Source organism: Micromys minutus (genome assembly GCF_963924665.1).
Source record: "Micromys minutus genome assembly, chromosome: 7".
Taxonomy (NCBI): domain Eukaryota; kingdom Metazoa; phylum Chordata; class Mammalia; order Rodentia; family Muridae; genus Micromys; species Micromys minutus.
In genome coordinates this window covers 57114692-57142483 of record NC_137976.1, presented here as the reverse complement: position 1 = coordinate 57142483, position 27792 = coordinate 57114692, and the positions used below count along the sequence as shown (strand labels likewise).

General features: G+C 43.1%; 1 protein-coding gene across 1 annotated transcript in view; it reads left to right on the top strand.

Moving 5' to 3' along the window:
* The window catches only part of HSPBAP1 (HSPB1 associated protein 1), a gene marked incomplete at its 3' end in the record, with an annotated part of 48062 nt that extends 22350 nt beyond the window's left edge, over nucleotides 1–25712 (top strand). Inside the window, exons 3-8 of the mRNA XM_080919553.1 lie at nucleotides 6871–7052; nucleotides 16524–16660; nucleotides 19070–19241; nucleotides 20487–20570; nucleotides 25003–25113; nucleotides 25206–25712. Of these exons, the coding sequence (XP_080775679.1) occupies nucleotides 6871–7052; nucleotides 16524–16660; nucleotides 19070–19241; nucleotides 20487–20570; nucleotides 25003–25113; nucleotides 25206–25712 (1193 nt within the window). The remainder of the gene's footprint in view (nucleotides 1–6870; nucleotides 7053–16523; nucleotides 16661–19069; nucleotides 19242–20486; nucleotides 20571–25002; nucleotides 25114–25205) is intronic.
* Between the last annotated feature and the right edge of the window lie 2080 nt (nucleotides 25713–27792).

Genomic DNA, 27792 nt, shown 5'->3' with positions numbered 1-27792 from the left:
AAGTACCATCTTAGCACAGATACATGTTTTAGTGTTTGAAACTACATCTCAGACAGCCCAGGTTCTCACTTCTGTTTGCTTGGGGCTATTGCTGCTCCTGCTCTTGTTGGTGCTGTTGTTGCTGTTGTTTGCCTCCCACCATGGTGTCTCACTCTGTAGCTCACTGTGTAGCCCAAGCTTGCCTTAAACTCGAGGTAATCCCCCTGCCTCAGCCTCCACTGGAATTACAGGCATGCTGACATAAGTTGTATATATTTTATGTAGCATATCAATCAGAATATTGACCCATTTCTTTGTACTTAAAGCATCAAACTTCTTTCATCTATTTCTTTTGAAATACATGGCACACACATCACCCTGCTGTGTGATAGGACACCAGAACATCTATCTGACTGACTTCATTCACACAGACACCCTTTCCCTGTCAGTCCATCCTGCCTGCTCCCCCAGCTTCTGGCAACCACTAGTCTACTCTCCTCTTCTGCTACTCTTTCCTCTGTATCTTTGAACTTTATTCATCCACAAGGTTTTTATATAAAGTTACACAGAGTGCTCACTAAAAAGAAACCCAGCATAAGGCCAAGGATCTCTGTGAATTCAAGGCCAGCCTGGTTAATAGTGATTTCTAGGTCAGCCAGAGCTGCACAGAGAGATTCTGTCTCAAAAAACAGGCGGTGAGGGTGGGGTGGTAATGCACACTTTTAATCCCACTATTCGGAGGCTGAGGCAGGTGGATCTCTGAGTTCAAGGTCTGCCTTCTCTATAGAGCTAGTTCCAGGACAGACAGCCAAGACTACACAAAGAAACCCTGGGTGTGTGAGGGGGGCAAACACATTTGAGGGGTGTTTGTGTATGCACATGCATGCTTGTCTGTCTGTCTGTCTATGTGGTGCCAGCACATGAAGTATGCTTCTACATGAGCTGTATGTACCTGCAGAGTCTAGAACAGGATGTTGAGTACTGCCACTCTGCCTGTGCATGCATGTAGGTCTTCCACTGAACTGGAAGTTCACCTCTGGGCCATCAAGTTTCCAGGATCCACCCCTCTGACTCCCAGGGCTCAGGGTGCAGGCACACAGGCCTGCCTTTGTGGTTTTAGAGATCTGAACACAGATCCTTGTGTGTGCAGAGTGAGTAGCGTTACCTACAGAATGATCCTGGAGTCTCCTTGGCTGAGATTTTTAGATGAAAAATCATTAAGCCCCCCCAAAAAATTAAGTTTGGAAAGAAGTTTATGTTGTTGTAAAATGATCTCTTTAAACAAAAACATACTATCTTACTTACCAAGTCTGTCAGCAAAAAAAGATTTGTAGTCATTTTCATTTCTGCTAGTATAAAGAAAATATGTTTGCCATATATATTCAGTATGTATAATGGGGAGTTGAAACAGGGTCTCTATATATAGTCTCATTATGTTTATTGTGCATAGAAAAAAGCCATTTACTTATTTTCTGTGTTGATTTGTGCCCACTCTTGTGGTATAAGTGGGTGGTTGGCTGGCTGTTCCTGTAAGCCTTATAGAAAGACAGTTATATAAATTTGTAAACAAAAAATAATTTTGTTTTTTTTTTAATTGAGTATATTTCTTATATCTATCTTAGGTCTTATTTAGAATTTTTAGGGGGTGCTTGAGTAATATTAATAGCAGTAATATTAATTACAGCCTTTAAAAGTAATTGGCATTATTTTTTATTTTTGACTAATATGCAGAAACCATGGTTTTGTTTTGTTTTTAAGATTTATTTATTTATATATGTGAATACACTGTCGCTGTCTTCAGAAACACCAGAAGAGGGCATTGGTTCCCACTACAGGTGGTTGTGAGCCACCATGTGGTTGCTGGGAATTGAACTCAGGAGCTCTGGAAGAGCAGTCAGTGCTCATAACTGCTGAGCCATCTCTCCATCCCCAGAAACCATAAAAATTTTACAGTTAATGGAGTACCATGTTTACTATATCTACACATTGCTGACATTTAAGTCAGTTGAGCATATTTATCTCTGAATTTCTGTCAGTTCTTTGTTCTTTGAAGATTCTTCCTCTTAGCTCTTTAAAATGTTTAATGCAATATGATAATCTATAGTTACAGCCTGAAACATTTTTTAAAGCCAGACATAGTAGTATATGCCTTTACTCTAAGTACTTGGGAGGCAGGGGTAGCCAGATCTCTGAGTTTGAGACCAGCCTATTGTACCCAGTGACACTGTCTCCAAAAACAAAAACGTAAGAGTTCTGAGTTTATTTTAGGACGTGGATAGTGAATTACATGTAGGTTTGTCAGCATGCATGCTCGATGGCACCACTGTTTCCCGGCTGGCAGCAATGTGTGTCCGTCCCTGTCCTGGTTTTTAGGTGTAAAAGCGAGCACAAGCTCCCTGAGTACTTTGCTGTGAAATCTTGAACAGGGGTGGCTGCTTCTTGCTTACTACTTGGCAGTTAGCGGTTGGAAGTCGGAGCTGCCCTGACTGCTCATCACTGAATAAAAGTGGGGAGTGACAGAATTAGAAAGGAGTAATCCCACTGCAGGGAGCGAAGCAGGGAGCCAGCACACCACCAGAGGGGCCTGTCACCCATGGAATCAGAGCACCGCTTTGTGTTGCTGCTCCGACACAGTGAAGGGTTCTATTCTGAAACCATCATAAGAATGAAAAGATCTGTCATCCCGTTCATTCTGCTCATTTTCAGTTTCCCGGCAGCAACAATTCTCACATGGAAATTTCACATTTTAGATTTTCAGTTTTAAAGTGCAGAGTTTGCTATGACAGGAAATGCAGGCCTCTAATGAGGCCACATTTTGAAGACTGCAATGCAGGTTTGCTGGTAGTGAATACCACCACTGACTGACCTGTTCTGATTCTTCCACTCCAGGGCCAGTTGCTCAGGCAGGGGCTTTAGCGTTTAGTCAGTCAGTTGGACTAAGTTCTGGGAAGGGGAAGCTCACAAGCTAAGGATCAGAAACGGTTCTCATTCCCAGCATCCTGAGGTTCTCCTGATACATACATTTTTGTCAAAATTCTATTTACTATAGTTTCACAGTACCAGGCACTGTTCTTAAGTGCTTCACAGAAGTTTTCAAAAACAGAATGGTTCTTAAGTTTATAGATTTTTGTCTTTTTAGGTCAGTGTGGCCTGCTGAAGTTTTCCCACTTCAGAAAGTCAAGTGACAGATTGACCACATAGGTAGATTAGGTGACATGCTTCTGCTTGTCAGAAGTGTACTGCTTCTGTTCCATCTCTGTTTCAAGAAAAATAAGGTAAGGGATAAAGATGATTGGATAATCCTGCTGGGCCAGGAAGGCAGGAAAGATGATTGAGTCCTTTTTAGGGGTGAGGAAGGATAGAAGCTGCGAAGAAGGAACTCGGATATCCCTCTACTGACTGCTCTAATTTTGAAAAGGGTCCAAGTCAATACTGGGATGAGTAAGAAGGACTAATAATAGTGCCTGACATTTACTGAGCGTGTGCTGTGTGTCAGACCCTGTGCTGCCCTCCGCTCCTGAAAGGGCTGTGTGCTTTCCAACGGAGTTCATCATTCCACTTCTTAGATATCAATTTCCCTGTGATTATTTAAAACACTCTGCAGCTTTCAAAAGATTTCCTTTCATTTAGTCTAGTCTTGACTCCCCAACATCAAACAAGCTAGCACACACAGATTATAGTCTTTCCTTAAAGCTTACTGTTTAGCCGTTAGCTAAGATGGCAGGTCTACAAGTTCTCTTTGTCTCAAGTGGGGGTTTTTGGTTTTTGGGGGGAGGGGGTTGTTTTTGTTTTTGAGATTGGATGTATTGATTACTTTCACATTTCTATGATCAATTACCACATAGAGCTTAATGGATTAGACTTTTACTTTGGCACCTGATTTAAAGCACAGGTAGGTTAAGTGACACACAGCTTAATCCCAGTGCTCAGGACAGCCAGGGCTTCACAGAGAGACCTGTCTCAAAAAAAGAAAAAAGCATGAGGGAGTTAGAGTACATTATTGAGGGGGGAACGTGGCAGCTGGATTGGCTTGGTCTATGGTAGGAGGCGTTTGTCACGTGCTTGCAATGCAGACTTGAACTGAGCTGGGCTGTGTAATTTTCTAGCCTTATCCTTTTAGCCCTATGTCTGCCCCTAGACCTCATGTCCATCTGGCCTCACAACTGTCTTAGTTAGGGTTTCTATTTCTATGGAGAGACACCATGACCACAGCAACTCTAATGAAGGACAACAATTTAACTAGGGCTGGCTTACAGTTACAAAGGTTCAGTCCATTATTCTCATGTTGTAAATCAAGGTGGCAGTGCAGCCAGACATGATCCTTGAAAAGGAATTAAGAGTTCTATATCCAGACCAGCAGGCAGCAGGAAGAGAAAGACGTTGGGCCTGGCTTGAACATTGAACCCTGAAGCTCATCCTCAGTGACACAGTTCTTCAACAAGGCCACACCTCCTGTTAGTGCCACTCCCTAGGGGCCTAGGGGACCATTTTCATTCAAACCACCACAGAAATCTTGTAAAACAGTGCCCCAGTTTGTTTTCTGTAGCTGAGAGCCATATATTCAAACACATCCACTTATGGGGGACATTTCATATTTAAGCCATAGCACAAGGACTTGCTTTTTAGCCCAGGCTGGCCTTGAGCTTACTGTCCTCACACATAAACTCCATTGGCCTTACTGAATATATTGTTAGCTCAAGACCATTATCTTTTTCTTTTGTGTCCCTACAAGCCTAAGCACCATGCTAATCACAAATTATGTGCTTAGTAAATGATCCTGTGCCAACTGAGTTAATGAGTAAATGAACAGACACTAAATTAACATTGTCCAACTAGTGTTTCTAAGGAGCTGTTTGTAAACATGCAGTGAGGGCAAAGAGGAAAATTTTCAAGTCACTTAATGCCTTAAGGTTTTTTTTTTTTTTAATTTAAATTTTCTTTTTACTCTCAATCTCTTTGAGCATAGAATCACTTTACACTTAAAAAATCCTTAAAACTCTTATAATGCAGGCTCTTTCCAGTGATGCTTTTTTTATTAAAACAGCAAAGACTCCAGAGATGCAGATCTGTGCTCTTGCTCCCCCAACTCCTACACCCTCTACTTACCTTATTTAGGACAGTGAGGACCCCAGTGATGTACTCTCTCATGATAGTTCTTTGTTTAAAACATGGTGCTTTAGTATATCCAACCCAAGAAACAGAAGCACCTGGATTTTGTGTTGGTGCAGACCTTTAGGTGTAGACCTGAAGGCTGAGGCAGGTGCATCTTTATAAGTTTGAGGCCCTTCTGGTCTGCATAGGGTGTCCCAGGCCAGCCAGGGCAACATACTATGCTCATTCCAGCATGGCCATTGTAGGGATGGAATGATGTGGTTCCCACCCCTGTTGGGAATCCTCAAGTGTTAATGATTACTGTGGGCATAAGGCTTGTTTGTATAATAGTGTACATATTTTCACATTCCTCCTTCAAGGGCTGTTCTCTCTGCCAAGGGTAATGACTCCATGATAATCAGAGACCACTTGAGTCTGGGAGGTGTAGGTGTGTCTGTGTCTCAGCAAAATGGTAGGATACTGTTACTTTCAGGACAGCCCTTAAGGCTGTGGGAAAGAACATTGAAAACATGAGTTTGAAAATATGTAATTTCTCAACTATGCAAAATATAAGGATGCAATATGAATTGTATAAGGAGCTTCACAGATCTAAAGGAACAGTGGCAGCTGCAGTATGAGCCAACCTGTCAGAAGATACAAACATGGGCAGATTCCTGAGTTCATGGTCAGCCTGGGACAGAGGGAATTTACGTCCCGGCCCAGGTTTGATAAGAATGGTAATTTCAGGGTGGGATCCCAACAAACTTATCTTCTTGTCTTTGCTTGTGCTTGCTGTCTCTTCCAAAGAGTGAAGGGGCTGGGTACCTGGGACGCTGATTCTTGGGATAATCAAAAGGGAACCTGGGGTTTTATATATTGATATGAATTGATATGTAAATAAAAGACTGGGTTTCTGATTTGCAAGAGAAGAGCGATCCTGAGAGTTTTTAGAATTACAAAGCAACAAAACAAAACCGCTTGTCTTGAGCAGAGCTATCTGGAGATCTCCAGAAAAGCTGAACATAGAAAGGGTAAACTGGAAAGTGTCTCGAACTAGATGTAAGTCGTCAGCACGTGCCACTTTTGCTCTAACCAAACACCCAGCAAGAAGCCACCTGAGGGAGGAAGGCTTTCTCTTGGCCTTGTGTTAGTGGATGCTGTTCATCACTGTGTCACTGAGGTGAATGCTGGCACTCATTGGACCTTGTTTTTCCTTCCTCCCTCCCTCCCTTCTACCACTCTGGCTGTCCATTCCATTCGTGTTCAGAGTGAGTTTTCAACCTAGGTTAAGCATCTCTGAATATGTTTCTACAGCATGCCCAGAGGTATGTCCTCTGGGTGATTCTGAATTCAGTCAACAGTGAAGATGAGCCTGCACAGTCATGGAGATGCTGGAGAACACACAGGCTCATGAGCCAGTGAGAGGAGAGAAGCTGATAATGGCTGAGCATTATTAGGAGTGAACACAGATCCCCAGAGTAGAGAACTGGATCTTACTATAAGGAGTTGGTCCTTTTTACTCCTGTCTCCCTGTACCCCTATTTTCACTGTGTAGCCTCAAACCCAAGATCCTTCTCCCTCAACTTTCACACCATGCTAGGACTTGGAGGGTAGTCCTAATCTTAAGAATATATCCATTCTTTTTATTTTACTGTAATAATGTAAGTGTTATGTGAGCAAGTACAAAATTAATTTTTTTAAATACTGGCAAATGATATATTGGTCAAATTTACCTTTAAAAAATGTATTTAGAGATTGTACTTAGCTGAACATCTCAAGGTGTGTTCTCTTGCATTGCAGTTCCTCAGTTTGAAACGGAATGTAGTTACGTGGATGCTACTCTTGAGGAATTTTTGACCTGGAACTCTGAGCAGTCTAGTGTCTCTGGACCATTTAAGGATTATGATCATTCCAAATTCTGGGCTTATGCTGACTATAAATATTTTGTCACTCTATTTGAGGACAAGACGGATGTTTTCCAGGTGAGTTGCACAATCTGTTTAGTTTTGGTAAGAATATGATGCTGAGAGCCATCCTAGATTAGAATTTTGCTGGTTCCTTCTCTCTTAACTGCCTGTTTCTCAGTAGTTATGTGAGACCTGGCCAGTTTATCCACTGAAGTCAAAGGCCTACTGAGTCCACAGAGGCTGACGTTTGGCTTATACAGGTAAGTAGCAGTGTTACATATTTTCCTGCTCACCACTATCACCTTTAAACATTGACTGCAAAGTTTAGATTGTGCTAGAAGTGTAGACTACAAGTGGAACTTCCTTCCCCTTTGGCCTATACAGAAATCTGTGTTCTGTCAGCGAAGCAGGCCTGAGGCAGAGCAAAGCCCTGCCACAGTGTAGGAATACTTAGGGAAATAAGAGTATGGAAGTTCTGACATAAATGACAACAGGATTTGTAGACTACCATGCCTTTTTTTCCTTGGAGTATATTCTACCTCAAATATCAGTTTGTTAAGGTAGAGTGATTTTGCAGATTCCTGCTCTGGTTTCTGTTCTGTCTTAAGTGTGGACGAGGCAAGAGGGAGTGGCCCTGGGGAGCTTGTTAACAGACTGCCTTGACCCTAACAGGCAGAGTGCTGGTGTCCATCTATCACCCATGACTATCACCTGTGAAAAGAAGTATTTTCCCTTTAATCTGGCTGTTCCTGCTTCATACCCTCTGCTCCTCTCCCCCTCCCCTACCTACCCCACCCATATCTATCTCTGGACCCTTCTCGTGGGTGTGATGTTTATGCTCTTTGGTTGTTAACACTGTTCCTGCTCAACCTGTGTTTTTCCTTTTCTTATTGAATCAAGATATTCACATAGTTACTGTAAGTATTTTTGTGATTTTCATTTATTTTTTTATTAGATATTCTCTGTATTTACATTTGAAATGTTATTCTCTTTCCCCACCTCGATCCCATCCCCCCTCCCCCTCCACTTGTCTTCAGGAAGGCCCACTCTCTCCTAATCACCCTCTCCACCCCATTGCCTTGGCATTCCCCTACATTGGGAAAATGTGCCCTCCCTGGACCAAAGGCCTCTTCTCACATTGATGCCAGACACTGCTGTCTTTAGCTACATATGCACCTGGAGCCATGGGTCTCTCCATGTGTGCTTAATGGTTGGTGTTTTAGTCCCAGGAGTTGTGGAGGGTTTGGTTGGTTGATAATGTTGTTCTTCCCATGAGGTTGCAACCCCTTTCAGCTCCTTCAGTCCCTTCTTTAGCACCTTCATTGGGGTCCTCATGTTCAGACCGATGGTTAGCTGCAAACATGCTCAGCTGTATCTGTATGACTCTGGCAGAGCCCCTGAGGAGGCATCTCTATCTGCTTCCTGCCAGTAAGTACTTCTTGACATCAGCAATAGTTCTTAGGTTTAGTGGCTGCATATGGGGTGGATCCCCAGTGAGGCAGCCTCTGACCTTTTTTCTTCAATCCCTGTTCCTCTATTTGACCTTGTATTTCCCCTTGTGAGTGTTTTGTTCTCCCTTCTAAGAAGGACTGAGGCATCCCCATTTTGGCCTTCCTTCTTTTTGAGCTTTATAAGGTCACATTATGGTTCTTTAACCCTAGAACACATAGATTTCATAAGTAACTTTTAGATACTTGGTCTTCCCCATGCCCCAGACACTCTGTAGATTGGACTTTCACCTTCTTCTGCCACATTTCATTAATATCTTATGCACTAATGGTGTTTACCAAGGGCTCACGTGTCCCTGGTTCCTGTAAATGCCTACGTCTAAAATTGTCATGGTAACACTGCTTTAAAAGTTATCTCTGTTTTAAGAAAAATAAGACACAAAGAGGTTGTGTAAGCCTTTTCTCAGAAGGATCTGTTCAAGTTAGATGAAATACTTCTGGTCGTTCTGAGCCGGGCTCAGGCCACCCTGGATGCTTCCCAGCCACTTGTCCAGGCGTTTGTTTCATCCCAGGGAGCTACCGCTGGCACACATGTGACCGTTACTTATGGTAATAAACTGGAGCTCTGAGCCCTTTGTAAAATCTGGATTTTTAGTCAGATGAGTTTGTGTCAGCTCACGTTGTAGTACTTAGTTATGTTGTGAACAGTCAGACTGTTAATATTAATTTTAAAGTAATTCTTCTGTCAGTTTTCTGGGTACCAACTCTTTGTTCATCAGAGTTACCTAAGTTCTTGCCCTGCTTTTAGAAATAGTTATCTTAGTTACTAAATCACACTTGTTATTTGATTTAGTTACTAAATCAAGCTTCGGGCTTCTTTATATTGGCTTGAGACAATTGTACGTACTAATCAGGAGACCAAGTGTAGCTTTAGCTGCATCCAGTCTCTAGGCTACATATGACCCTGTCAAAAACCCAAACACTAAAACAAAAAAGTAGATAACATAATAAGCCTGCTTATGTTAGTAACAAATGATATTTTAAGAAAATATATCTTGAAATTTAATATGATTAGAAGAGTGGGCTGGTTTACATACTTTCAAGCCATCTAACTGCCTTGGCTATAGAGGACGGTTCGATTCTCAATCTGCTGCTCCAGCATAGTGGTTGCAGTTTGTTACACTTGTTAAGAGATTAAGAAAATCTTGTCTCACACACATACACAGCTAAGGAAAGGAGAAGGGTTTGACAGTTGTTTTCAGGTTATTGTGAAAATTTTTTTTAATATCACACCAAACTTGATGAGGGCTATTATTTGCAGTATAGACTCTGAGTCCACAGTGAAAGAACTCTGTGTTTCTACAATAAAGTTCTTCAGCCCAGCTTACACAGAATAGATCTCTTTGGAAATGTTGGGCATTGACGTGTGGCGCACTTCCAACTGTTGGCGTGATGCACTGCATCGTCTCAGAAATCACATCTGTCACTACCACACCATCCTTTCAAGAAAGGAACCATCTTTCTGTCATTGGTTTCTCGTTTGATTCCATGGTGGTCAGAAAACATAATTAGCATTATTTCAGTCAGTTTAACTATATGAAAGTTTATTTCATTGCCCCGAGTATGGTGAATATTGATAAATGTCCCGTGTAAACTTGGAAATTGCACATCTCTTTACTGGCCCTGAGGTCTCACTCCTCGGGCCCGACCGTGATATGGAGCCGTACGCACCTCTGGACCCCAGTCTGAGCCGCCAACACGGCCCAACTAGTCCACACAACTCCCTTCCCTTGGCGGTTTTCTACCGCCTGTTCTCCGCCTCTGTCTCGGGGTGTTTCTGTACCCCAAAATCCCACAAACACAACTCTACAGCCCTATAGCTTTTCATACGGGTTTATATATTTCAACTCTCAATCCACAAACCCTCTACACAACAAGATTGCATCAAATAGACAAAGATACAAATTGCCCTTCTATATGAGATATTAGACCTGTAAAATCCTTAATGTTCATAGCTTTTTAACACCAATAAATCTCACCTGGGTCCAGCTGGTCCTTGGGAAGCTCCATGTTGTCAGGATCTCCAACCTCCATCCTCTGACCTCCTCAGACCTCTCCACCTATCTTGCCCCGCCCAGTCACTGGCTTTCCTTTATTTTACTAATTAAAACGGGAAGGTTCAGTTGGAGTCTTATGACTCTGCAGCACTTCTTGAGAAAGTGGAATTAACATTAAAATACAAACAGCTTCAGGACAATCCACACTTCTATACTTTTGTCTTGTCTGTGGTATAGAGAGGGGCTCTGTTAGCATTTTCCTCTTTTTTAGTTAGGTCAGGTTTTGCTTCATATACTTGGCTTTATTGACCTTTTATTATGATGAAATGAATTTACTTTGGCATATTCCTTATTCTGATCCAATTTACCTTGTTTTGTTTGCCTTTGATTAATATTAGTTTACACACAATAAAGGAATGTTTCGTGCAGAATTCAATTTCCTTAAAATGCTAGAACTTACAAACTTATTTATAGTGACAAAATAAGTCGTTGGTTGTTAAAGAATGAGGTTCATAGGGAGACGTCAGGATGCGTCATCTTGATGTGGTGATGGATTCTCAGAATGCAGGCAGATCAGATTCCTCAGTCAAATGCTTTAACTGTGTGCTATTTGCTGTACATTAATTATACCTCAGCAATGCCTTTAAAGAGAATATAATACTTGGAGCTACCTGGAGAGAAGGCTCAGCAGTTAAAAGCACTGCCTGCTCATCCAGAGGACCCAGGTTCGATTCCCAGCACATACCACATGTCACAACCATCTGTAGTTCCAATTCCAAGAACCTGATGCCCTCTTCTGGCCTCCATGAGAATCAGGCATGCACTTGGCACATAGACAAATGCACAAGTAAAACAACCATACACATAAAATAAAAATAAATCTTAAAAGATCCAATACTATTAGTACATTTTAATTGCACTGTCTTGACACTAGCAGTTTTGTTCACCATTGCCTATACATAGTCAGCACACGTGTCACCGCAGTGAAATAGACAAAATAACAATGTAGTGGTGTTGTGAAGACTGCATCTCTAATTATTCTGTTCTTCTGGCAGTGTCTCCTCAAAGTCTAAAACAATCTCTTATGAAAAATGTTCTCTCCACGTCATGTTTAATACTACTAAACAATGTTAATCATGTTCATAAAATATATAAGGATAGCATTTAACACCCCCCCCCCCAACACCCTAACCCAATGGCTTTTTCTACGAGTCACCATCTGGTCTCCTTGTTGGCTCCCAGGCAGACCTTGTTCTCTCCACCTTCTGACCTTTGCTCAGACCCTCTCATGTTTTGTCTAGTAAATTCTACTTTTTAGGACTGGCTCACCTTGGCTATGAAACCTCAGCCATTTAAACACATACATCCCTCACTGGTGTTCCTTTGTGTCCTATTTGGACTCAAACTTTGTTGAATCCTATCTTGGTCCTCTAACACACTGGGTTGCTTTCCTTTTTCCCTCAGAGCTGCCAGCATAGCACTGAATATGGAATAGGTATTTGGATGATTACATTCTTTAGTCTTTAACATTCTTTAAAGAATATTTTGATTAAACCCCTACCCTTGTGAAATATTCTGTGTCTTCTAGGTAAGCAAGTGTAACATCTGTCGATTTTGATAAGGAATTTCTAGCTCTCTTCAGTCTTCAACCAAGTTTATACATTTTAAATTATAACTTCTGTTGGAGTTCTCCATCTACTTAATCTTTTCTTCCATAAAGGAGATTAATTCTCTGTTAAATATGTAATATTTATATGTTGGCAAATAAGCTGGTAAATGTACTGATATAATTGGAAAGTATCTGGTAGTCTTGCAGATGGCCTGGAATTATTGACACCAGACTTGTGTATAACAAAATTACTCTCACTGGTTTTCTAGTCACCCATTCATGTCAGTGACTCAGCAAAGCTTGTCTGCACCCGTTTTCTTTACTGCCCTAGGAAGATAGGGAATTTGTGAGAAACATTACCTTTATCTCTCCTAGTTATTGATAAGCATTCTTAAAATTGAGGTTGTGAAGAATCAACATATAATAAAAGGAATTTTGTACCGCAAGAATGTTTCCCAGGTAGATTCTGTTTCATGTTATGATTGAGGTTGGCTATGGAGAGTCAGAAGTCTTATTAAGTCACCAGGATATCAAATCTGCAAAAGCAATAAATGGAAGATTAGTTCAGCCCTGTTGGACTTTGTAACATGGCTGTGTGGATATGTTGAAATAGAGGCAGCTGTTTTGGAAATGATTAAAGGAGTCTCAGATGGGGAAGCTTTCTGATGAGACAGATCAGCACCTAAGAATTCACGTGCTTAAAAAAATAGAAAATAGAACTTAGGCATCTACTCAGTAAATAGAGACTTAATGACCTCTTCTTTTTCTGTACCCAAAGGTAATTTTCCTGAAGAAAAATAAATTTTTTTAATTCTACAAGTTAATTGTAGTTAACAGTCTTGATATTTTTAAGAGTTCCAGTTTTATTGCTCTGACCAACATTAATTTTTTTTATTCAGATGTATGTTTGTGGTGGAATTGTGAATAGTTTTTTTTTTTTTTTTCTGTCTTCTGACCTGTGAATGGAAAAGAACCAGAGTGAGACAGTGGGTCTAAGATTGATAGGAACATTGCAGAGCTGAGGCATTCAGAGTCCAGTGGTAGGAGCTGTCAATATCAGCCATTTAAACCCTGGGCTATAGATCCTTACCTGCAAGGTAGGCACAGGGGTAACAGGGAACCTGTTTAAATGTCTCTCACATAGTATCATGTAAAACTTAAGTAATTTGATCATGGATTTCTAAATGATTATTATTTTTTGTCCTTATTGGTTTTTGTGATAGTCTGACAGAAACCGTTTTCCTGTTGTTGTTGTTAAAACTGTGAAATGTATAAAGATGAGTCTATTATGTGTATAGCAGTCTTAAAACAATTCATTTCTGTAAAGGTTATTGAACTTATTCATAGGGGACGGGTTTAAGAGCATTTCCAATCCTGGCATGGTGTCATATACTTTTAATCCCAACAAAGATTGACAATAGGCAGATCTGAGCCAGGACTACCCAGGGAAACCCTATCTCAAAAATAAATAAATAATGAGACCTTAATGAGCTGTTGTGGCACTTGTGCTGGCTAGTTTTTAAGTCAGCTTGACACAAGCTGGAGTCATATGAGAGAAGGGAGCCTCAATTGAGAAAATGCCTCTATAAGATTGGGCTAAAGGCAAGCCTGGGGACATTTTTGATTAATATATGATGAGGGAGGGCAGTGTCCATTGTGGGTGATGTCATCCCTAGGCTAGTTAGTGATCATGGGGTGTGCAAAAGCAAGCTGAGCAAGCAAGCTCCAGTGAGGAAGCCAGTAAACAGCATTTCTCCATGACCTCTGCTCCAGTTCCTGCCCTGACTACCTTGGTGCTGGACTGTTTCCTGGAAATGTAAGGTAAAATAAATCCTTTCTTCCCAAAGTTTTCTTTGGTCGTGGCATTTTTACCATAGTAGTAGAAGCCATAAAAAGACAGCACTTTGAAGCCTAGTCAGAAACCAAGAAAGCAAGAAGTATGTTTTCTACCAGAATGCAGAATGCCGTGCACAAGCAAGAATAGTGAGACATAGTTTTTTAAAAGATTTATTATATAAGTGTGTGTACGCTCACACACAAGCAGTCTGCCAGAAGAGGACATCAGGTCCCATTACAGATGGTTGTGAGTCACCATGTAGTTGCTGGGAATTGAACTTGACTTCTGGAATAGTAGCCAGTGCTCTTTTCTGGCTAAGCCCTAACCATACTTTTTTTTTTTTTTTTTTTTTTTTAACTGTAGAGTTAAAAGTCTATTGTTGAATGTGTTAAGGACTCTTTTGTTTGTTTGCTTGCTTGCTTGCATTTTGTTGTTGTTGTGTTGTTGTTGTTGTTGTAGAAAGGCTCTATGCCTTATAGTAAACTTACTGCCAACTCTGATCTGGGTTTGATCTCCAGAAACCAAATGGTAGAGAGAGAGACCTGTCTCCCACAAATTCTTCTCTGTCTTTCACACATGTGCCATGACACACGCATACACCATAAAAAAGAAGAAATTTTCCACATAGATCCTCATTGTTAGAATTTTTTATCTAGAAAAACCCAGTTGCCAGCTTGTCATGAAGATAGAGGCAGGAGGATTGCCTGCCCGGGAGGAAGGAATTGTCAGGAATAATAGAGGTCCGACTGGCCCTTGTAGTCAGTAATTGGTGTCTGCCTTTGTTAGACATGTAGAACTATGTTCCAGAATGGTACATTTTGTCATATTAAAAATTTTACCTCAGTAGTGTTGAAAAGAAAAATAGATGGGGGAGGGGTGACAGTTTCCAAATACTTCTTAGTGTTTTAGAATGTCTCACCTGTGAATGTTCACCATTGTTAGGAAAATACTAGGCCTGCCTGTGAATCTCCAGTTCTTGGAGAAACTGGACTACTATACATCCATACCAAATGAAACCATCATTATGTATAAATCATGTATTATTTGTCTTGAGTATTATTCAGTTTGGGATGGCCCATAAAGCAGGGCCTTCTCAAGAGTCAGGAACACAGTGTCTACCCTACTCCTCTGTTATAAACCAAGGTCATTTTCATTGGTCAGCATGTTGATTTGTCCCGCCTTATATTAACTGTGAGTGAGCAGTGTTCTGTTCAGGAGATGTGCTGTATTTGGTCTTACCATGAAATACTTATGTAGAAGAACACGAGCGTGCAGGTACATGTGTGAACATGTGGAGGGGGAGTTGGGGACTAGAGGTCAGCACTTCGTGCTATTCTGAAGGTATACTCCCTTGCTTTGTTTGGGGTTTTGAAACTTGGTCTCGTGCCCAGAATTCCTTGATTAGATGAGCCTGGCTAGGCAGAGGACCCCAGGTTTCTGCCTGTCTCTGCCTCCCCAACACTGGGGTTACATGTGGGCTACCAGTCCCAGCTGTGGTGGGGCTGGGGGGCTCTGAGGCTGAACTCAGGCCCTGGTGCTTCTACAGCAAGCCCGTCATTGACTGAGCCCTTCCTCATCGTCCCCTGTAAACACTGTCACGTTCATCCTGCTTATCCTACACATCGTTTTGAAAATACCTTATTAAGTATATATGTTTCTAAATATATAAATATGACCTGCTCTAGCTGGGCAGTAGTGGTACACTCCTTAATCCCAGTCCTCAGGAGGCAAAGGCAGGTGGATCTCTGAGTTCCAGAACAGCCAGAGCTACTCAGAAAAACCCTGTCTTAGATAAATAACAACAACAACAACAACAGCACAACTCACTCACAAACATACATGTATGTATTTTCAGGACTGACCATTTGATAACCACTTGGCGTGCTCTTCCCTGAGGAAGGCTACTCTCTCTCTCTCTCAGTATTCCTTAGTTGCCTATAGTTCTTCGTTCAGAGTCAAGGTGTGGTTTTCTATAGTGGCTTGGAGCAGAGAGCAGAGTCCACCACCTATGAATCACTGTTTCAAAAGTCATTGTGTGACACATCTGCTTGAGACTGGTTTATAGGTATGAGCTGAGGCTCTAGTTTCGATACCTTTAAATGACTGGCCTCCCTCGGAGGGCTTCTTTTATGTGGTCATCGAAGTGTAAAGGGTAATAAAATGCTGTGCCCGAAAATACTGTCTGTCCTTAAAGGCCTGTGGCCTCCTGAGTTGAGCTCCATGACACTCCCACTGCCTGCAGTAAGTACTTTTACCCCAGGCAGCTGCAGAGTTTTGTCTGTCATTTATTGTCTGTCTCTGACAGCTATAAGAGTCACACCTGGTGGGGTGGCCTTAATTGATTCATCGATTTGTCACAAGCTCCCCAAACGGTTCCTGGGGTATTTATTATAAACAGTAAATACTGTTGAGTGATTGCTGTGACTAAGTTACTCAGATATTATTGGTTTAAAAGTTTTTTTCATAGTGTCCTTCCCATCTCCAGCATTTTCTGTAAGGAAGTATAAGTGCTAAAAACAGTTGTCCATGTGAACAGGTGCACCACCACAGAGGTGGGCGGTCAGTTCCTGATGAACTGTACTTCTTTCCAAACAGGACGTGATGTGGTCTGACTTTGGGTTTCCTGGAAGAAATGGGCAAGAAAGTACATTGTGGATCGGATCCCTGGGAGCCCACACTCCCTGTCATCAGGACTCCTATGGTTGCAACTTAGTATTCCAGGTACAAGGAAGGTAATGCTCGTGTGTGTGTGTGTGTGTGTGTGTGTGTGTGTGTGTGTGTTGTATGCAGGGGAGTCAGCAGTGAGTTGGGTGTGAACCTTCTCGGCCCTTCTGGAGTTAAAGAGTTTGGAAACTGAAATGTGACCATAGAGCATAGCTTTAAAGTTGTCTCTTCCTGGTGCTCTGATATAGGAAGCAGGCCAAAGAAATTTCAGAGGTTTTTTTTTTTTTTTTTTTTTTTTTTTTTTCCTTTGATTAAAAAACATACAGTTTTACTGTGGCAGCATATTTTTCATTTTCATGGAATTCTGATTGATAAAATAGCTTTAGTGAATATCTATTGAGTGTTCATCAAGTTCCATGTGTTAGAATAGGTAGAGGTGGGCAGGGCTTCCCTGAGAGCAATTGCACCCGGGGTACCTATAGGCCTTGAGCAGTGAAGGGAGATTGTTTGCTCCTGGAGGAGGCTTCAGAGCATTGGAACTGAAAGGTGGGGAGACAGTGCTTCAGGGTTCCGTGGAAGAGCAGTTTTGTGCAGATGGCTGTGAAGCAGTTAAGTGTCTCTATCACCTAGGTGGGCGGAGGACACGGGGTGCCCGGAAAACACAGGCTGTGCAGAGAACCCTTGTAAATGGTGCACTGGGAACAGTAGGACTGGACAAAGTAGGCAGGGTGGACCATAAAGGTCTTGACTCCAAACACTCCGATTCTCCATTCCTTGCACGTACAAAACCATGGGGGCTTTGGAGCAGAAGGCATGGTGCCGCTACTCTGCTGGAAGGACATGCACATTCTAACCTGTGAGGCCAAGCAAAGCAGGTTGGATAGTCTGGTTGTGGTGGCCGTTCCTCTGGGAAAGGCTGCTTTGGAGAAGCAATAGATAGACAGACGTTCTGGGTGGGTCCTCATGAGCCCAAGAAGTACCGGACAGATGTGGATCTCTCTCTACTGCTATTTTAGAAATGAAATTAAGTTGAGGGCCTCTTGAGAGCACTTCCAGAATTAACATACCAAGTAACCAAGAATGGTTTCCACACTAGCAGTGGGTTTGGTGGAGCAGAACAGCCATTCCTAAGAGGCTGCCTTAAAGCACTTAAACTTGAGCAGTTCTGTTCCAGTGGCTGTGAGATTCATAGGCTGCCCTAGAGTTTCAGAAAAGTCAAGCACTTCACTGTTTCTGTGACACCTTCAGTTCTGAGTGAAATAAGACTTTAGTACACACTTGACGGTTTGAGAACTGCTTCCCTGTGCAGAAAGGACTGGTGGTTCCAGTGACTCCGGCTCACACTCGGGAGGGCCTCATGGCTTTTCTTCACAACTGGGGCTTGGTTCTTTTCCTCTGGTCCCATCAGCTCTCCTCACCGTCTCCTCACTCTTCTGCACCCTTTGCCTCGGCACTCTTCCTTCTAGTGCTGACAATAATAGAATTTTACTTACTCCCATTCCTGAAAGAGCGAATTCAGTTTATGAAACAGTTTTGTCCTTTTAAAAGACCGTCCGTTGTATCACTCTCAGGATATGTGTCATCGTTTACTCATTTCTCATCCTTAATAGATAGATCGATTGAGCATGTTTAACGTCCAGACAGGGAGAAGTCTAGAAGCTTTTTGCTGGGGAGAGCTCTGGGGCTTATTCAGGAGAGTAGTAGAGCACAGGTATCTGCAGCAGGGGCAAGATTAACCAGGCGCGGGCCTCCATGTCTCAGGTGCAGAGGGTAGAAGAGACATAAGGGTCAGAAGCTCGCTGGCCAGTCTGTCCATCAGAGCTCTGTGTTCAGAAAGAGATCCTGTCTCAGAAAGTAAGGTGACTTACCTTTGGTGACACAGGCCATCAATCTCAGCACTTAGAGGCAGAGGCAGGAGGATCCTTATGAGTTTGAGGCCAGTCTGGTCTCCATAGCAAGTTCCAGAAGAGCCAGTAAAGTTACATAATGGTGTCTTCAAACACCAGGAAAAAAAGAGGAGTTAAGATAGTGACTGATGATGAAGACATGTCAGTGTCCGCCTCTCACCTGCACACGTGCACATGAATCTGCATGATGTGTAGAAATACACATAACACACATACATACAAGATAAAATGTGATTAAGATTATTCTGGTTCGCTTCCAGGTTAGGGGTGAATGCAATGCTAAGCAAGCTGTGCTGTAAGACACAAAAACAAAAAACAAAAGAAACACCTTATAAATGAGATCCTACCCCAGTAAGGAGATGGGCTGCCTCAGGAGGGCATGAGACACCCACCAGTGGGGAGCTACCTTCCATCAGACATTTGCAGGGGATCAGCTTTGAGTCAGAGGGCATGTTCCTTCCTTCCTGTATGAATTGAATTTAAATTAGTAAAACCGAGTTTTCAGCTGCTGCCTTCTAACATACTTTATCTCAAGTTGAGAGCTAACTTGTATCTTGTTTTTTTCATTAGGAAAAGATGGCATCTCTTTCCTCCTGAAGATATGCCTTTCCTTTATCCAACCAGAATTCCTTATGAAGAGTCTAGTGTGTTCAGTAAAATCAATGTTGTCAACCCTGATTTAAAGCGTTTCCCTCAGTTCCAGAAAGCTCGAAGACATATGGTCACGCTGAGCCCAGGACAGGTAATGGGGCTTTAAACATCGATGACCTGTCAGTGGACAGCACAGCCTGGTGCCTGTGCTTCCCTTGTACAGATGGGAATAGTTTCCTCCCAGTAACTGCTGCTGGAGACAACTTGCCCATCTGCAGGCCTGGGAGATGGAGAGAGGGAACACAGCTCCTCCTGCTGGTGTCGGGGAGAATAGGCATTGAGAACATTCAAAGCAGGTGGAGCCATTGTTGTTACTTGGGGCGTGGGTACTAGAGCATATTCACAGTAAAGACTGTTCCATCAGACAGATACAGACTGCAGTGCATCCTGTGCTCAGAGTCAGGTAGACAGAGGATGATTTTCAGCAAGAACGGCTGACATCTGAATCCCTCCTAAAGAGACTGTATTCCACATATCCACCCCGTGGGGAGATTTTCTCTTATAGCATTGGGGCTTGCTGAACCAGTCCTTGGCATTAATTCTCTCCATCAGCTTTATCCTGTCCTCACTCGTGTACACAGGTCCGTCAGACACCTCCCCTCATGCATGCCCATTCCTCCAGCCCCCAACAGCTACTTTGTATCTCTGTCGCATTTTTTCTATTCCTATTCTGGGGAGTACTCCTGCAGCCAAACAATATGGAGCCTTTTGTCTCTGACTTCTGATGCAGAACATGTTTTCAAGGCTGAACAGCTCTTGATTACATAGGTATGCTGCAGTGATCTACTCCTGAGCTGATTGTGTGAGCTGTTAGGAATGTGTTTGCTGCTGTGTGCACTTGGTATAAGGTACTTGAGTGTTGAGTAGGTTGAGTATGGTTGGCCTTCTGAGAGGTCACCGTAGTGTTCTCCACCGCGGCCATTTTACATTCCTACCTACAGTGTCTGAGGGTTCTGACTGCCCCAGTCTTTCCCTAGCACTCTGTCCTTTATTGTACCTTGGCGGGGGGGGGGGGGGTGGGTGGGTGGGGGGGGAGGAGGGTGTTGTCTGGTAAATAAAGTGACGTGGCTGCATGTTCCCTTCATCACGATGTTCACCCTGACTATTCAGTGGCAAAGGGGAATTTCAAAGCCTTTACTAAAATTTAGATGTGAGCAGAAGTCACCGGGTTAGGAGTGGAAAGCTGTAAGCTCATGACCTTGACTGCTAAGGGAGGAGATTCTTCTTCCCTCCTTCACCCTGTTCCCTGGGATTCATCCCTGTCTCTCTTTAGCAGTCTCAGCTCCAGTGAGAAATGTCCAGTTCTTGTGGTAACTGTCTCTTCTTTGGTTTGCAGGTTCTGTTTGTCCCCAGACACTGGTGGCATTACGTGGAGTCTCTCGACCCTGTCACCGTCAGTATAAACTCCTGGATTGAGCTGGTACAGTTGTTGGTGTTGTCGTTGTCCTTAAAGAACACATGACTAAGATAAGCAAAGCCTGTGTGCAACATTGGATCCCAGCAGCCGGGATGAGTTTGTTTCTGTGTTCTGTGAGTCTGTCCTCTCTGGAGAAATGTCAGGCTGGAGGTGGGCATTTAGACCTGTGCCATCTTCTTAATTTTGCTTGACTTAGTTGTGTTGCTTTTTTTTTTTTTTCTTTTTGAGATGGGGTATCTCTACATAGCATCTCAAACACTTCTTCCTTAGCCTCCTGAATCCTGGGATGGCACATGTGCTACTGTGCCCAGCCACTCCTCAAAAGGACACAGGGTGGCCATGAGTTCCTCGAGTGGTGTCAGGAGGGGTGTGTGAGGCCTAGCAGGATCTGCCATCTATATCTACCGTTGTTGGTTCTGTCCCACACCATCCCAGATAGAAATATCTGTTTCTTAGTTCAGGATCCATATCTCTGATCTTGACCTATATATGCACTGTCTCAAAGTGGAATCATTCAGCAGTATGTCTTTATCATTCATTTCTGCCAGGACCCTTTTCCCAATAACACCTTCATCCTGGCTCCCTGTGCTAGTCGACAGTGCAGTGCTCAGTCTGTTTCTTTAACCTGAAGCCTCAGTTGCATGTGCACTGTCTTTAACCAGAGCCTCTGACTGAGCCTGTTCCCCCTTAGGGCTCTTTTTGTATCTCTGCCCTCCTTAATCGGAAGCCCAAGTCTCTGCTCTTATTGGCAGCTGCACCCTCCCCTTGGTTGAAGTGTTTCCTTTGGTTATGGGAAGGGCTTTGCAGTGGGTGGGTCCTGAGATTTACTGAAACAGGAAGCTGTACTTAAGGGCTTAGGGAAGAGGGGACACAAATCCTTTGGGGCTCAGTGGAAGTATGCTGGGAGACCAGCAGCCTCACAGAACATCTGCTTGGAGCTGCAGATATTCGATGGAGTCTGCTACCCCATCTTCCAGCAAATAGTTCACTCCAGGCAAGCTCAGTGTGTAAGCTCACTGGCAAAACAGTGATTGCAGCTGAACCCAGCTCAGGAACACAGTTGTGAAGCTTAAATTAGGCAACATGTTAAGGCATCCAACACAGGAGAAATCTATAGGTAAGAGAAGAGGTATGATGTCAGGAACCCTGAAGAGCATACATACCACATAACACTGAAGACCCATGGGTGTATTTGGAGGGTGATTGCTTCCTCACAGTGATGCTTGTAACACTGCATCTACTTTTCTAGAAACCTTGTCTAACTTGAGACTTTTTCATGTGGTCTTTGTCATGTTGGGTTACCTCCTACCCAATTTCCTGGCTTCCCAGCCAGCTTAATTTTCATTGTGTCAGTTGTCTGAACATCCCAGCATCCCCGAGTGTCTGAATCTTCTTGCCAGTGCACTTAGTGAAACCACCTAAAAGAACAGTCAAGTGCATCCTTGCTTCCTGGCACATGAAGCTATTCCAGGATCCCTTTGTGCTTTTCTGTGCTCCTGTGTGCAGACAGCCAAGGTTCCTCTGCTGGAGTATGGCATTTATAAATAGATTTGGTTCCTTGGACTGCTTTGGGTGCTAGGGTGGGGTGGGAAGAGGCAGTTATGGCTTAAACCTCTCACAGGCTTTCTTCCTTGTCCTTCTAATGTCATGGAGTCTACACTAACAGTCATTCTTTCACTTCCAATATTAATCATTTATGCCTCTTTTTACAAATCTACACTGGCCACAGCTTATCATTTAAAACTGACTATAGGTCTCCTGTTTTTAATCTCATTGATTTCTGATTCTTCATTATTGAGCAGTAATGTCCTGATTTGCCTACATAATAGAACCAAAACTATCCTAATTTTTACTTAATCCTTAGCAACTGTACCCTCTGTGGGGGTGCTCCTCTGTCATTCAGTAGACCTTCCCAGTGGGTAGATGTCTGATTGCTTCTGGCATTTTATGGTTGTCAATGATGTCTGGGTGACGTTGGGGAGGATCCTAAGCCCCGGGTCCTGTGTCTCACACTCTGCCATGATGCAGCTTTTCATTTCTCTCAGTGGCATGTGAGCACCGTTCCTTCCACAGCCTTGTGCACGGGCTGTGTTGTGGATCGGATTGGGTTTTTAAGAATAGTAACAAGGTCTTTCCACTTTTTGAGGTCATAAAGGAATTATTAGATATTGTATATTAGTTCACATTTAAATACATGGGGAATTTGGGGAAGCATTTAGTGTATGTCAGATGTTATCTTTTTCCAAGGGGAGTTTTCTAATTTAAGTGGGATTGTGAGAGACTTGGTTTGTGTGAAGTCTCTTCTTCCTCTGCTGATGCTGTGCCCACCAAGTCATCTGTGGGTCTGTGTCCTGTCTGCTGCAGTGTCTGCTGAGTCACCTGTGGGTCTGTGCTTTATTTACCGAGTCTGCCATGTTGGTAATAGCCAACAAGACTGACGTCTCTCAGCACGTTTTTTATTAAAGTGTTTTCCTGGCTATTCTTCTGTTTTTATAAGTAATCATGTAAATCAATTTATCTAGTTTGAAGAGGAAAAACTCTTAATACTTTTATTCAAATTAAATTTTATTTGAACTTTAGATGTTGAATTATTGTTTTTTCTTGTCCAAATTCAGTTTTCTTTCTTACAAGCATATTGTAAAGTCTCCTCTCTCTGACTTTGTGTTTCTTCCTATTAAAGCTTGTGTCTTAGTGTTTTTTTTTTTAATTTATTTATTTATTTTTGGCTGCCATAGTAAGATCTTTGTTCTTATATCCATTCTGTCTTTTGGCTGAGCACTGTTGGTGCACGTGATGGTTGTTGGTTTTGACTGAATTTTCAGAGTCTCATCTCCTTCGTTTCAGTTGTTTTGGCAAGTACTAGTACATCTAAGTCAACAACAAATAGTGGAGGTGGCGCTCGGCTTTGTCTTCTTCCTGACTTTAGAAGGAATTGTTTGACTGATTTCCTTGCTTGTTTTGAGATGGCCTCATAGCTCAGCCTAGCTGCAGAGTCACAGTGAACTGAGCATGGTCTAGAAGTGATGCTCCTCCTTTTACTCCTGTGGTGGGATTTCAACTGTGTAGTGGTTCCTCTTTAATTAAAAATGACCTGACCGGTGTGGGACTGAATTGTCTGTACATTTTGTCTATGGTGTTTATCCTGTTTCAAGGGTTTGTTTGTGGTTTTTTTGTTTTGTTTTGTTTTGAAATCTAGAAGGAATGGAGAATTTTATTGAGTTGAGTGCCTTTTAAGCATCAGTAGGAATGAGCATGTAATATCATTATATGTTTGCACTTAGCTTTCAGGGAGGGAAAGAGGAAGTGACCAATATGCAGACACATGCAGAGAAAGCTAGGATCGGTGTCCTATTACTATGAAGAGGTAAATGACTATGGCTACTCTTATAAAGGAAACATGTAATTGGGGCTGGCTTCCTGTTTCAGAGGTTTAGTCCATTGTTATCATGGCAAGGACCATAGCTGAGAGAATTCTACATCCTGACCCTTAGGTAGCAGGAAGAGAAAGTGCAATGGGCTTGGCTTGAGTTTCTGAAATCTCAAAGCCCATCCTGGCCTCCAGCAAGGTCATACCTCCCAGTAGTGCCACTCCCTATGAGCCTTTGGAAACCATTTTCACTCAAACCACCGTTGGTGGTCTGGGCTCTCTCTGGAGTAACTAACTACAGCACACTGGAAACTCGGCATATTTAATGTATAGGCTGAGTAGGGAGTCTGGGTTATTACATACAGCTGGCAAGGAAGTGGAGTCTTTACATGCAGATAACCAAAAAGCAAGGTTTGTGCTATACAGCTAGCTGGATTGAGCAGACAGACTTCTTGTATCTTAAGAAGCTGTGCGCAGATGTTTGGCTTTTTTTGTTTATTTGTTTTGGTTTCTGAAACACAACCTCCCTGTAACCCATGGCCTCAGATGGGCCACTAGCCCTTCCATCTGTCTGAAAGGTGTCAGACTCTGAGTGGCCACCATCTCAGCCACAGGCATGCGTCACCATGGCCAGTCTCTCCACTGCACCACCCTCATGTAATCCTGGCCCCTGTGCAGGCAAGCATGCATTCTGCCCCTGTGTGACACACAGAACCATTCTGCTTGTCACATGATTTGCTTTTCAAACTCCATAAAGATCCTTGTTCCATGTTTTATTAATTTCTTGAAAATATCTGGGCATGTCAAGAAGTGGAAAAGATTAGAAAGAAATTATCAAAGGTCATTTGTATGTAAGGCCTTTGTCTTCTAAAATAATTTTATTCTTAAATTTGGTGAGCTACACTCATAGATAGCAGGTGATCAGGAACACATGTAAGGTATGGTGCTCCCAACGGCACAGGGGCGCCTTCTGTGACAAGGTTGGCATTCATGGGGGCTAAAAGACTCTTAATGAGGCACAGAGACAAATAAGAAAGTAGGGTTTGTTTTTTATTTTTTTTACCTCAGGAAGAGGACCACCTAGCCCGGGTAGAGGAGGCAGTCACACGCATGCTCGTGTGTACACTGAAGACTGCAGAGGACCCCAACCACCCCAGAACCTGGCTGAACCCCACTGAGGTATGATGGTCAGGTTTCCAGGCAGGCTGTTGGTGTTGCTGGTGAGTTGGCCCAGTTGGTCCAGCGATGTTGAAGGGTTCTTTCCTTCCTAGGTTGAGGAAACGTCTCATGAAGTCAATAGCTGCTACTTAAACAGTGCTGTTTGTGCTTTTTTTGATCATTGTGAAAAAGCTAAGGAAGTAGAAATGCAAGCTCTGAGAGCAAACGGGGAGGAACCACGTGTGCAGGAGGAGCACATGGAAGTGGAGCAGGCTCTCGGCCCAGGCTTCACAGTGGAGGCTGGGAAACAGGAGGCTACAAGTCTGTTCGGCCCAGATCTGGTTCCTGTGACAGAAGCGTCTGAGGAGAGAGGAAGCGCACTGGAAGGAGACAGCGAAGAATGTATCAGCAGAAACGGAGCGCACTTTGCAGAACTGCCCTGTGCCAGAAGGCAGCAAACCAGTAAAGGAGCAAGCGCAGTGGTGGAGCAGTCGGCCCCAAGGTGTCATGTGGCACCTTCTAGAATCTTCGTGTCCACAGATGACTTGCTGGACTGCTTAGTCAATCCACAAGTAACCAGATTGGTGGCCCAGCTTTTGATACAAGGAAAAAGCTTGTGATACTTTTTAATTACTTTTAAATAACTTTTTAAAATATATTTTTAGAAATAATATGATATAGCTGTTTGTTTGCTTTTTATGATTTGTCTACTTGCTCTTTGAGGGTGTCACATGTGTATACGGTATATTTTGATTAGACTCATGCCCCACTGCCCACCTCCAGCCTCTTCCAAATCCCCTTTGTTTCCCTCCAAGCTTTCTGTCCTTTTTATTTATTTACTTTATACAACCCATTGAGTCCAGTTGCTGCTACCTGTATGCATGTGCTGTGGCCATCCTCTTGGCCCAGCGCAGCCATCAATAGCTCCTTAGCTAGCGGTGGGAACTCATGTGCCCATGTTAGAATAGTGACTAGCTTGCTCTTGCACAGGCAGCCACACTACAACTGCCGAGTTCATGGGCAAAATGGTTCTGTCCTGTCCAGTCCAAAAGACATTGTTTTGCCTCATCCCTCCCTGACCTCTGACCAGTAAAAATCCCCAACCCCTCTTCCTCCCAGTTTCTTTTTCCTTTCTTTTGGTGGGGGAACAGGGAGGTTTGAAACTGGATCTAACTATGTAGCTCTGGCTGTCCTGGAACTCTTAGTGTAGACTAGGCTGGTCTTGAACTCAGAGATCGACCAGTCTCTGGTTCCCAAGTGCTGGGATCAAAGGCATTCGCCACCTTCCTATTTCTCCGGGTTCTGTGTTAACCAGCACTCACTGCACAAGGATGCTTCTCTGATAAGGAAGGATAATCTAGAAAGGACTGCAAAGCAATCTGATCACTTAGCAAAATGTAGTAGTAGGTTTACTTCCAGTAAACCTGAGCTCCCTGCCAGGTTCCTGGCCAGGTTGAGTTTGTTTTTATAAGGTTTCTCTATATACCTTAGGCTAGCCTTGAATTCAAGATCCTCTGGCCTGCTTCCCCAAGTGCTAGGATTACAGGTTTGTACTACCAAGGTTGGGTCTCAACAGTATGATTCTAAACTCAAAGATGGAACGGTAGGTGTGAGTTTGTACATGTTTATAAATGTGGTTTCTTCAATAGTCACCATGATCACTTTCCAGCACGTTGCTCAGTAGCCAAACCGGGTCACATTTGTAGACCTCTCCTTGGCCCCTCGGATTTTCCTCTTCTGTTTGGTCTTTTCATCGTGTCTCTAAGTGCGAGCTGCAAGTGTCTCCAGCAGGAACCAGTTCCTTCCTCGGCCTCAGGCAGCAGTGATCAATCTATTGTTAACTCTCGCCATTATTTATTTTGTCTTTTGAGACAGGAACTCACCGTGTGGCCCTGGCTGCCTTGGAATTTGTTATGTAGACCAGACTGGCCTCAAACTCAACAGAGTCCTTCTGACTCTGACTTTGCCTCCCAAATGCTGGGGCTGAACTTGTATGCCGCCATCCCCAAGCCATCTGTTCCCATTGTCTGTGGCAGCTTTAAGATTGCCGTGGCAGAGTAGGTGTGGAGACTGTATGGTATAGAGACCAAGAACCAGCACTGAAAGGCATGCCTTCTCTTCTCAGTCTCAGCACCACTAGCCAGGCACAGGCAAGCTATTAGTTAGAATGCGTTGTTCCCAGTCCCCCTGAAGAACTACCTTCCATTGGCCTATGTGGTTATTGTTCCTCTTTCCCCATCAGCATGTTGCTACAAGCTTTCTGGTTCAAGAAAGGAGAAGCCAAGGTTTCTTTTAACAGGACATGGTTTACTGGACCAGCCAGCAGGCTTCTCACAGACTTACCCAAAAGCTAGAGTTAACCCAAACGTTAAGGGGTTGAGGCTTTTTATATATTTTGGGCTTCTTTTCCTGCTGTATATTGCTACTTACATTCTGATGGGATGTTTTAAACAATTATGGCTAGTGTTGAAGTAAATAATTAATCTCAAATCAGGGTTTCTACCCCACCTTTGTTCATTCAGTTCCCAGACAAAAGACACAAGTTTTATTTTTGTGATCAGCCTTTTCAGCACTAGAGTTGGGCAGATATCCACTTTCTGTGCTGTTGAAATCTACTTCCCTATCAATAACCCTGAGTCACAACTTGCTATGTTCTACCTGGGCTGCTCTTAACTCAGGTGGCCAGCCCTCATGGCCATG